Source organism: Convolutriloba macropyga, chromosome 10, assembly GCF_964194025.1.
Source record: "Convolutriloba macropyga chromosome 10, txConMacr16.3, whole genome shotgun sequence".
Taxonomy (NCBI): Eukaryota; Metazoa; Xenacoelomorpha; order Acoela; family Convolutidae; genus Convolutriloba; species Convolutriloba macropyga.
The window spans coordinates 33,471,658-33,484,462 of record NC_134477.1 but is presented as its reverse complement, the minus strand read 5'-3'; the positions used below and the strand labels follow the sequence as shown (position 1 = coordinate 33,484,462).

At 36.3% G+C, this 12,805-nt stretch overlaps 1 protein-coding gene across 1 annotated transcript in view; it reads left to right on the top strand.

Annotated features, from left to right (window-relative positions):
* Positions 1 to 10,053: 10,053 nt before the first annotated feature.
* The window catches only part of LOC142347998 (uncharacterized), a 39,446-nt gene continuing 36,694 nt past the window's right edge, over positions 10,054 to 12,805 (top strand). The window contains exons 1-2 of the mRNA XM_075399162.1: positions 10,054 to 10,437; positions 11,505 to 11,695. Coding sequence (XP_075255277.1) covers positions 10,054 to 10,437; positions 11,505 to 11,695 — 575 coding nt within the window. The remainder of the gene's footprint in view (positions 10,438 to 11,504; positions 11,696 to 12,805) is intronic.

The following is a 12,805-nucleotide window of genomic DNA, read 5'->3' as shown; positions in this document are numbered from 1 at the left end:
ATGAACGTAAATTTAATTCCAAATGACCAACGGGCAATCGGTTTAGTAGAAAGACTTGTTTGTACTATAGAACAACGCCTTGCATGTATAAAAAACATAAAGAATCAAATTCGTTCACCATTAAAGCTGCACTTAAAAGAATATTGTATCAATATTGTAAACATAAAATGTTTGGTGTTTTGCTTTTCAAATCCCACTTTGGTTGTTGTGCTAACACTCCGTTTAGCATTATTAGTGCAATAACTAAATATTCTGATTTAAGTTACGATAAAATTTTAAATCACTATTTAGATGAAGAAACGAAAAGCCCCAATGAATTGCTCCCTGAAAAACTGGGGAACATATTGAAGAGGAGGTGGAAAGAACCATGTGCAAGGTGACGCAATAGGCACAGACAAGAGAAATAAACGACAATAATTTTGAGCCTCGCTTCCTCCGTTCCTCAAAATTGTATCGAGCAATTCCCCTCAAAGAGTCAGCAGTCTGCATCAATATTGCCCAAAAACACCACCCGAACAAATGGTCAAAAAAGAATCTTGATGGCCTCTAAAGTGTTGGCCCCCGGATCTGTTGTTCAAAAAACAGACCAATACACAACCATTATCCACGAGCTCGGAAAGTTGGAGATGATTGTTCACAATAGCGATATTGCGAAATTCGGAATTAGGGATGAACGCAAGACCAAACTTCACGAGTATATCGGAAGGCGAGGGCCGCGCATCTTCGGAAACTCTACTGAGGCCAAAATCCTGAGTCATACAAAGGAAATTACAGGAATACAAAAAGAGATCGTAAAATGAAACACCGCAAACGGGATATTGCTAGCGGCGTTTCATCAAACCGATCCAACGCGCTATGCGAGTGCGAATGCAAAAATTCCGGCAAATCTTGCTCCACCAGAGTTTATAATGAAAAATACGACCTATCTCGCGCCGCAAAACACAACTCCCAACGCCTCGGCCGATCTCGCCACACAAATCACAACCGCCCAACTACTGATCGCAGCGCCAGTCGCCAGCACAGCTCAGGAACTGCAATTACCATCCACTTACGCCCCTATAGAGGCCCTTCAGCAAATTTTGTCAAAGACAGCAAAAGGAGCAAGAAAGAGCCAAAAATATTTAGGGTTTGACAACGATGATTCGACGAATCTACCAATACATGTTACCCAAAACCTGATGCAGCCTAGAAAGAAGAGAAGGGTGGGCCACATTGAAGCACTGAGCAGCCCTCGGTTGTACAATCATTTGTGGACACTGCAACTCGAGTTGAGCCAATTTTCAACCCATACCCCTCGCCAGTCATAGGAGAATTGTCACCAACAGATCTTCGCTTCGACCAACAGATTACAGCCCTGACGATAGTTTGTTCATTGATGAAGAGAGTTCTCAACAAAGTTTGAAAACTTTAACCATGTTTATTTTAATAATTATCTCTAGCTATCATAACCAGTAAATATATTATTGATAGTTATGTAACCAGTGAATGAGTATTAATATGTCATCAAAATTGTTATTAAAAATTTCATAAGTGCAATTTTCTTTTTGTCAAAAATGGGGAAATGTTTATTTCTAACAGAAATCTGCTAAGATCTTGTAAGACCTGATTAATTTTTATCATATTTTATTAGATTAATTTTCATCTCACTAGATGTGGTAAGATGGGAGTCATCTTAAGTTTTTATTTCATGCTACATTTGACAGGACGAAACTTATCATGCAAGATCGAAAAACTATTATATGAGATCTGATAAATGAATGCAACAGATGGGCTCGGTATTATAGGTTTGCACGTAATGTTCTGACCCCGTTCATCAATATTTAGACTTTATTATTTTACTAATTGAGGAAAAGATTGAAAAAATTCAAAGTTTTGTATACTGTTGGAAAATAATCAGTGTATGAGTAAAAAAACGTTGTGAACTCATACCACCTAATGAAATAAAAAGTTACGAATACAAATTACGGAAAAAGTTTAAAAAAACTTACCCGAATGTTCACAAAAATTTAAGTATTCTACAATTGACGGGCTTGCTAACAATACCAGTTGGATCGGCCAGGATCGGACAAAAAAACCGAACAAAAACCAAGTTGAACACATAGATCGGGTTGGATAGTTGGATCGGACTCAATTTTGACGATCTATTCAAGCGACTTTGAGACACATTTCTGCTCTATTACGTGTTAAAATCTCAAAATTGTTTGGACATGTAACCGAGCTTAAACATTTTTTAAAGGATTATCAAGTTAAAGGTGCTTCTGAACGAATGAGATCTGGTTCATGACACAATCAATTAAAGCTATAGGCTATAGCAGAGCAAACTACAACCCAAAGTTTGCAATCAACTAATGACCTGATATTTAATTATTTTATAGCAACATGAAACTACAACAGTGAACAAAACTTAGTAATTTATATCACCAAAACTGAACATAAAACTGAAAACAATTAGAAAAATTATGTTTCCAAGATCTAGTGTATATTGATCTAAAATTTAAATGTTTGCTGATTATTTGTTTTTGCCAATCTTAAAATTTTTTCCGATCTCTGTCGTTTCTTCCTGTCTCCCTCAGCCTTTTAACTCTCGTTTTTTAATTTCCTCGCGTTAATGAACTGGGCTCCAGTACCCTACTGTTGGATGAGTCCCCTCTCATTGGGTGAGTTCAATAAAAATTCGGGCTTGTTTCTAATTCATCAAGAGATTGATTCAGCTCAACACAAGCGTCTAGGAAAAGTTATCTTCACATTGCCTCCCACACAATCGGGTCGCTGATTAACAGACAAGTTCAACTAATTGCTGCGTTCAACTACGGAGCTCGCGACAACAGCATGTTAGCTGATCCTCGTATGATGACAACAGAAAGTGACTGAACTGCTCTGTCGAAGAAAGTGACTGAACTGCTAGGTGTGTATATTGCTGACTTTGTCAAGAGTTTGTATATTGATGAAGAAGAGTACTGTTAGTGGTCAAATTTCTTAATGCTTACTGTTGTCACTTGGTTACTACTAAAAGTAAATATAAAAGCAAACGGGTACAAGCTCTGGTACTTTCTTGAAGTCAGCCCTTTACGTTAGTTTATTGTTGATCATGTCGAATTAAACTATAGAAAAAATAATTGATCTCAATTTGATGCTCAGTTACAAGAAGTCCCCAAGTCAATTCGATGTAGCTTGCATTTTTGTTCCGACAAATTTTAGTGGGGGAGGAGCTATATGCTCAACTGGTTTTCTTTTGTTAAGTCAATTTTTTGCCGACCGATTTCTTCATCTTACAGAGTTCTGAGAGGTTTAGTTAGAAAACTTGTCCAGCGTAGAAAATAAAATTTAAAAGATTGTTTTTAATTTCTCTTTTTTCCGGGGAGGGACGGATTTTTAAAATTTCGTGAACGTTAGGATAACTTCGTTTGCTACGCTAATTTTTGTAGTCTTTGCTGAAATTTTGACCAATTTTGATGGAAATTTGAATAAAAATTTGCTCAGAGTAGTTTCAATGGTGGTTTCTCGCTAAATAATAAAAGAGAGTTGCCGAATTGTCTGAGCCGACTATATTGGCTAAATTTGCAAAATTTTTGAAAAAACTGCATTTTTTGTGAAAACTGGCACAAAATATGATTATTTAGCCCATTTTGTACGAATTCACTGGTATTGCAGATATAAAAAGTGCTGAAACAATCTTGGGTTACTCAGATAAGTGTACCTTTACCTCTGGTTCCTAAGAAAATGTTCTTGAACTAACAATTTGGCTGCCTTTCGCTAATTTAAAACTGATATCAAAGTGGATCATTTATTTTTGATACAACAAATTTTTTATCGCCAAAACATCACTAAAGCAATTATGCTTAAAAAAGCGTTCTAACAGCTATGGAGTGATAGCATGGCCAATTGTGGTCTCATCGTTGATTTTTGCAATCAAAAAGGAATCGGATTGTATTTTGACTCTGTCCTTTTTTGCCTTTTTTTCAAATTGAGATGCACTCAAATCTGTTTTAATCTACAGGTTCAACTTAAGAGGTCCATTTATGTTCGAAAAGGGCACAACGAATAAGTATTGTTTTGTGTTGAGTACAGCTGATGGTTTTTATGTCTCGAACAAAAAAATCAAAAAACTTTAAATGAGGACTTGAATTCTTCCAGCATTTGTTTTGGTTTTATAGTCTTATGACAAGTGATATTTTTCTCTATTTAAGGAGCTTTTGAGCAAACTATCTAAAGCTTTCAGTTGATACTTAATGGTTTTTAACTGATATAACTGAAATTTTAAGTTCTTGTTAATTATTTTTTTTTGTCATGTCAGCTAATTTGAAAGGAGATGGAAAAAAAGTCGACAAGCAGCAATAACAAAATTAATTTTGGTCTTATTGTGGATTTTTACAATTGAAAAATTGTTCGGATTTTAATGGAACTCTCTGTTTTCTTAAATATTATTTTGCCTTTTTTGTGTTAATTAGAGACCAGAATGGTTTTTGAGTGAATTGCAGAGAATTCTAGAGAAACTAAACTTAAGGGCAAATGAAGTCCATAATATACATTACTTTTTCAGTGAAAAGAATTTGGTTTTTCGGCTTCAACATTGTGTTTGCGTGAAATGTTTTTGGAACTTTGAGTTCTGCCTGTTTTCGTTGTTCTTTTGTAGTCTTTGGAATTAGTGTAAGTAATTAATTGTGCAACTGGCTTCATAATTAGTAACAGTTTTATCCTTTTACTTTTTTGTAGCAAAATTATGGTTGTCATGACTCAAGATTTGTTTTGAATTTTTATTTAAAAAAAGTAAATGTTTTTGCGATTTGGCGGATTTTTTTCTATGTTTTTCTATGTCGGTCATCTTTTTCCGTTGTCCCGACGACAAGAGAAGAAAACTTACTTCTTTTCTAGAATGAAAACGAATGTAGTGCTTATTGCTGAATTGCCATTTAAATATTGTTTTTTGGCTTTGACACTGCCAGCTTTCATAAACGTTTTTTTTTATGTTATGACAGTCTCTAAATTTCCACGTTATTTGCTGGCTTGTCCAATTTCCGAATTAAAGATAAATTGCGTACAGCATCAAATGTTAAAGAGACAAAATTTATATTTTTTAAACTTTTTTTATTGATTAGATTAAGAGTTGAAAGGCTTAGACATCTTTTTCTCGCAAACTTTATTGAACTTGTGTTTTCGCCCCTTTTTGTCTTTTTTGTAGTCGCATGACATTCTACATAAAGACAAGTCGCAATGTCTTTCTCTGGAGGTATGAATTGTGCCGTATAAATATACAGTTGGTAGCTAACGGTTTTCATGGCTTTGAAATTATTTGTTTCCAAAAAAGTATAAATGTATTCATTACTTTTGCATTTTTGTATAATGTTTATTGGTTATATATTCTCATTAAAGACAGTTCCATCGTTTTGCGGTGAAGTTTGAGTTAATTTGTTCTTTTCAGTTTTTTCTGAACGTTTTTCGGCTTTGTTATCGAGTTATTTTTTGAAAAAAAAACTGGTAGGCCAAAATTTAAGTTTTGTCATTGTTAATGCTAGTTGATTTGTCTCACTTTGTTGTTTGTTTGTTTGTTAGTGTCTTTATTGGCATCGGACCTCTAATTGGGATATTAGGTACTCTTTCTTACTGTTTTGAAATGAAAGCAGTTTTTTAGTTGGATACATAGTTATTTTCGAGCAATTTATGATCTTTCGAATGTTTTCTTCCCTCCTCTGGTTGACAATCTGGTCAACATCAAGGTTGAGCGGAGTCGAAACAATATGTGAAAACACACATCACCGAGCGTCCTTAGTTTAATTGAAATACTTCGACAGCGTCTTCTTGTTGCAATCTAACACGTTTTTAACCATTTATCGACAACTATGATATCAATACCAGTCCTGTGAGAACTACTTATATAAAAAGCTGGAATAGTTTAAAACAATCGTCGTATTCACTAATCTGGTGCTGAAAAAATTAATTATCACAAAGTGCTGCTGTGCAAAAAAGCGTTGTGTTTTTCTTAAGCGTAAATAGATGGCAATGATTCCGGGTCTTTCCCATTATAGCCCCCCAGCTTAGTGGTCAGATAACCTATAGCCCCCAATCATGGTAATTATACCAGAATGGGGGTCTATAATGGGAAAGACCCATTATTTCAATCTAATTTGGTTCCAGCGTAACTGCCTGCAGTTCGTGATAGCAAATTACCCTTCGTCCCGTTTTTTTTTGTTGGATAAAAACATTGGACACCGATACTCACATTTTCTCCGTGAAAGTATCGGTGTCTTGAACATTAATGCTTCCTCTAATGGTTGATTACGCCTTAATTGGTCGCAAAAATAGCTGTCATTTACATTTGCCCTTTTGTTTTTTGTCTAATTGTTATTTATTCTCTTTAAAAACAAGTCCCATATTTTGTGGTGAAATGAGAGTTAATTTGTTTTGTTCAATTTTTTAATGAGAGTATTTCGACTTCGTTTTTTAATTTTTTTTAAATTTGGTAGGCCAAAATTTTAGTTTTGCTCATTATTAATGCTTTTTGTTTTATTTGTCTTTGTTGTTTGTTTGTCTCTTAGTGTCCTTGACAGTATCGGACCTCTAATTAGATATTATGATCTCTTTTTTACTGGTTTTAGTTGAAAGCTTTTTTAAATGGATACACAATTATTTTTGAGCAATAAATTATCCTTTGAATGTTTTCTATCGCTTCCCCATTGGTTGACAATTTGGTCAAAAATAAGGTTGAGCGGCGTAGGAACATTATGTGCAAACGCACGATTATCGAGCCTCCTGATTTTAATTCAAATAGTTTGTCATTTTCTACTTGTTACAATATTACACGTTTTTAACCAGTTATCAACAACTATAATATCTATACCAGTCCTGTGGGATATAATTATGTAAAAAACTGTAATAGTTTAAATTATTCTTTTTTTGCACTTATCTTGTGCTGGAACCAATCTTAAGCGTGAAAAGGTTGCAATAATCTCAATCTAATTCGGGTCCAGTATTCTGCTGTTTCAGCAGTTCGTGATAGCAAATTACGCTTCTTAGTGTCCCTTATTCTTTCATTCAGTTGGATAAAAACAAAATTGAAACTCAAAAATCCCACTTTTTTCGTGAAAACATTTGTGTCTCACACTTTAATGCTCCATATTATGATTGATTATGCCTTAATTGGTAGCAAAAATAGCTGTACTATTTTATTCAGCTCATCAACTTGAGCAAGTTTCCAGTTTAACGTTAATCGCTACAATTCGTCCGAATTATGACAGTTGATGTTACCTAGGAATTGATTGGATTAATTATTTGTGAAATTTGAAATTAACCTTTAAATTTTTACCACAAAGAAAATTAGGGCTAAGAAGTCAAAAAAAGTGAAAAATCCATCCTACTGGGATTTGATTTTAACGAGTAAAAGATATCAGTATTGAGTAAAATAAGTAAAGCCTAACAATGGTTTTTATATCTCTTTTGATTATATGGTTGTGATATATCGAGAAGATCAGAACTTAGAGTTTGAGTTAAAACATCGATATAAACAAAACTTTCTTTTTTGATGTTGGCGAAATAATTTTATTTAATGGCTACTAAATTGAACCAAATCGTTGCTTAAAATTTGTTCATACCATACCAAAAGTTTATCAGTGTACAAAAACCACCATTTTTAGCAATAACTTGACTTTCCCAACATGTGATGACCATAAACCAACTCAATGATCCTCTCTGTAGATACCTATGACACCTTCTCAGGTTAAGAGAACAATGTGTTAAGTGCAAAAAATTGCCATATTCGTTAAGCTTGCCATATTCGGCAAGGGGAAAAACTTGTTCAAACTTAAGGTGTAAATTAACCAATATCAGTTTATCTATATCTAGACGGTTTTGTAGATTTTCATGCTGATAGCAACTGTAAATAACTGTGAACTTTTGTACTTTTAGGCCACTTTGAATTCGATAATAAGAATAATAGAACTCTTGTTACTTGTGCTTGAGACCACGACAATGTTGTTCAGACCACCGACCAACCGAAAAATTTTGAATGTGCTGATTGCTGAATCCTGTAATGCGTGGATTCTGTCTTTTGAGGCGAATTGTCGCGCAGAGAAGAAAGAAGACAAACTTAACAGCGATTGTACAGTTTCGGACCCACTGGTAACGAACCTCTTTCCTAATATGTGCGTTCAAAACGCACTGCTGAAACTTAGGAGCCTTATGACCCCTAAAACACAACTAGATACTCCTTTTAAGGAGACCAGATTTGTAATTCAAAACTGTATTTCTAACAAAGAGAGAGTTATAACGGCAGAAAGGGCTAAATTTTTGTATGTTGTCCAAAGTGTTGGATAATCCTACGACAACTTTTTAGCGCGCCCAAGAGACGAAGCACGCTATTGTGACTTCCAGAACTAAAAACAGTGACAAAGCCCGAGGAAGAGTTGGTAAACATAAAATTTATCTGAGGTTTGATAGACCCTGAGGCAAAATTCAGACTATTAGACAGCCTCAAAAACAAACCAACGATGACTCCTTCTAAAATGACATAAAACCTATTTCAGAGGTCAAGCAATGGTTTTTGCGAGTTCTTCAATAGGTCAATAAAAACCGGTTATAATGAAGGACGAAGTGGGATACAACTTCAAAAAGACCGAGAAATTTCAGAGTGAAAAGTTTACTGGTAGTAAAGGCAATGGCCACAGCCTAGGTCAACAGGTAAGTCCGACCAGCACAAAAACTTCTGCGAGGAAGAAGGTAAGCTGTCTGGTCAAACGTCTTCCGAAATGGAGATGGGAATGAACTATAAACGGGAAAATGTGTTTATCAATTCAGTGATAGGGGAGTACATTCCAGTAAAAGACCAAAAAATAGAAATGCAGGTTGATATGGGTGCTGAAAGTACTTTAGTATCATCATTCATCCGGACTGAGCTTGATAAACATCAGTTAGATTGGAGAATCAGAGGTCTTGAGGTATATGATGATCATTAGCTGACGCTTCTGGGATCAATAACTTGTGATGTTGGGTGAAGTGGAAGTAGTTTTATGCAACAGCCACTTGTAATTGTGCAATCTGACAAAAATTTGGACTATTTGGGAGAAACATATTACAACAAGAAGGCAACAACACAGTGTCTGATGAAAAACTACCTACAGTCAAGGGATACAAAGCGCATGTGAAACTCATACCAGGTCACAGCCGATGTTCTGTAAGGCTAGAAATTTACCTCTACCTCTCCAAGACAGGGTCAAAGAGAAACATGAGACGATGGTGCGACAGGGCATCTTGGAGCCGGTGCAACCCGGTGGGGTCACAAATGCATCCCAGTGGTTTGGCAGCGGAGCTCTAGGATTTTGCGTGGACCTGAAACTTTATTTTAACGGCAAAGTTATGAACGAGGTTTATCCAATCCGAGACATGGAGACCATATTCCATTATCACCATGGGGCCTCTTACTTTGGCAAAATTGACTTTGGCAGAATCAGACAAATATTATCAAATCAAATTGGACGGGGATGCAAAAGAAATATGTACAGTTGACACATCACATGGATGGTTCAAGATGAGCAGGCATCTTAAGGGCTTGAAGAATTCTTCATCCATCTTCCAGAAATCCATCGAGTCAACACTGAAAGGAATCAAATTGTGGTCATCTTTCAAGATGATGTACTTGTAAATGGAGCAACAAAAGAGCAAAACGAGAAAAAAAGCTTGCGGTCAAAAGTCGACTACCGGCGAAAAATTTTACCATCGATTAAATGAAATCAGTCATTCAGTCTCTCATAATAACTCTCAATGAGTGCGAAGCGTTAGTTTCCTTGGTTACTCTGTTTCAAAGGAAGGAATAGCAGCCGATCATACACATGTTGAGATAATGAAAATTGCAAAACCACCCTCAAATATGAAACAACTAGATTCTTTTGTTGGCCTAACAAATTTGTAGGGACAAATGATACCAGAATTTACTACAAAAATTTAGGTTTGACTAAAGTTCAAAAAGATGACGTCAGATGGGAAAAAAGAACAGAGTGCTTTCGATAAAAAAGAATTGAGTTGAATTCTAAATTACCTCCTTACAGCTTGATGAAAGCAGCAACCATGACAACAGACGCCTCAGGGAAAGCAATATGCCGAGTTCTCTCACAAGAAGGACATCCAGTGATCTATGTCTCAAGGAAGCTGTCACAAGCCAAACAAAATTCCTCAAATTTTGAGCGAAAAGCACTTGCAATTGTGTTTGTGGCCACAAGATTGGAAAAATTCCTGCTCAGAAGGCGGTTCATCCTGCAAACTGCCGACAAACCTCTCAAATATCTCTTTGCATCAGACGAGGAAATTCCTAAAACAGCATCATCAAGAATCACGAGATGGGCTATAGCGCTAATGGGATTCAACTTCGAATTGAAATATACATCCGCAGAGCAGATTCCCCACGCTGATGCTTTCAGCAGACTAGATTTTGACGTTGACGACAGTGATTGGGTCTGCTTTGTTCTCGACGATATCTATTTTGTTCAATCCAACCTGGTGACCCGGTCAGAAATCAGAACTGATCGGGGATCGAACCGGTTCTTTCGAAATGTCATCAAACGAATTCATAGCGGATACTGGAAACAGTGCTCAAAAACAGAGAAACGTTTCGGACAAAAGAATCACGCCATCATTATCTACACCGAAATCATTTCGAGGAGTTGCGCCTTTCATTCCACCCGAACTGAGACAGGCGGTGATGATGGCCAAAACTTATGAGACACACCCAGGCAAAAATTTAACTGAAACAGCAGTCCGATAGCATGGTGGCCCAGCATTGATCAAGATTTTCTTTGTTTTCCTAGTAAATGTATGGAATGCCAAGAACAAGGCCTTGCTCGGGGAAACTGTATCTACTTGGCCAGAATCAGAAGTTTGGGAAAGACTCTATATGGATTGGGGTTACGTTAAGGACCAAGGTAATATCTTAGTAATAGTAGACGTGGGATCAGGCTGGATAGAATTTCTCCCTGTGAGAAATAGAAAATAGAACTTCACAAACAGTGAAAGTGTACTTGAGTCAAATCTTTGCAAGATTTGGGATAACAAAAACGTTATTAACAGACAATGGTCCCGAGTTTGTAAGTGGTGACCTAAAACAGTGGTGTGAGTCACTAGGGATTAAAAAGATGGAGTCAAATTGACTTCTCCAGTGAGTGGTCCAAACAGGTAAACTGGCAGTTCAAGCCTCGAGTCCAAAAATGTGTCATTTGGTGCTTTCCTACAGCGGGCTTTAATGACACACCGGAATACTTCCAAGACGCGTGGCAAAACTATTGTGGAACTACTGCTCAGGAAGGAAAGTGAGACTTCCAGCAGTCAATGACTTCGATGTGTGTTAACCAGTTCTTTTCACGCCAACGAGCGGATCACCAACGGTTCCAGCGAGCTTCATAATACGCAAAGGAATGAACACCGCCTTCATACAGCCAGAGATTTCAAACAAGACAGTGCTGTTTATTGACAACCAAATTGCACGACTGGAACCTGATAACATCATGACTTAATCCACTGATCAGCTGTCTACTGATTCGCAATCTGAGAGCAGTAGGGACAAAATAGTTGTGGCATCACCCAACTCCACTGAAGAAAATTCAGTAAACGAAGGAGAACAACCTTCACTGGCCACAAGCAGATATAAAAAAGACAACCGGAAGGATTTGGAGAAGCTATTAGTACAAACTTGCTTAAAAAAGAGGGAGGTTGTGATGTATCGCGAAGATCAGAACTTACAGTTTAATTTAAAAATTTGATATAAACAAAACTTTTTTTTCTGATGTTTGTGAAATAATTTTTTTAATGGCTACTAAATTGAACTGATTCGTTGCTTCAAAATATTTATACCACAAGTTTATCAGAGTACATAAACCAAAAACTTGAGCGAATAACTCGACCTGCCCACCATCATTGATTACCAAAAACCAACTCCATGATCCCCCTGAAGATACCAATGGCACGTTCTCAGGATAGGAGAACAATGTGTTAAGTGCAAAAAACTGCACTAAAACTTGCCATATACGGCAAGGGGAAAAACTTTTTCATACTTAAGTTGTAAATTAACCAATATCAGTTTATCTATCTTTAGATGGTTCTGTAATTTTTTATACTGATAGCAACCATAAATACCTGTCTTAAGCTTTCGAACTTGGTCATCTCTTACGACCCATTCTCACGTTCTTTCTTCTTCCTCAAGGTTTCATTTCTTTAGCCAAGTATACGTTTAACAAGTAGAGCTTCTTGTCAAGCTATGTCAAGCTTACCTTATGCACAATTTACATTAGGCTGACTGATCTCTCTCAACCTTATAACAGTAACCACTTCATCGAAAACTAAAGTTAAAGGGCATTATTTATCCAATGTTTTGAAGCAAGGTACCCAATAGTGCTTTTAAGTACATTAGAGATTCGCTCGCTGCTATCTTCAAAGGGAATGTACAGGTGGCGAAGTGTCCCGTATGACGAAAACCCATATGAAAAATTGATGTTACCATCGATAAATCTGAAAATATGTGTCAATACAATTTTCTCCCTACACAAATTGTGAGGGTATTCAGTTGAATCGTAAAAAACATCTTCAAATTCTTGTTGCTCTAACTTTTTCATTCTTCAGCCATCGTTTACGCCGCAGAACATTAACAAAAAATGATTTCTGAATTACAAATTTTATTGTGAATTGTTTCCTCCCAAGCCCTGATTGTCAGTTAGTGTTCTTGACAAATTTTTTGATGAACCAAAATCAATTTCCACTTCGGGACCATGATGTTTTTGTTGAGCGAACTCAATCAGTATTATTAATTATATTGATTAGAAAAGACAAGTTT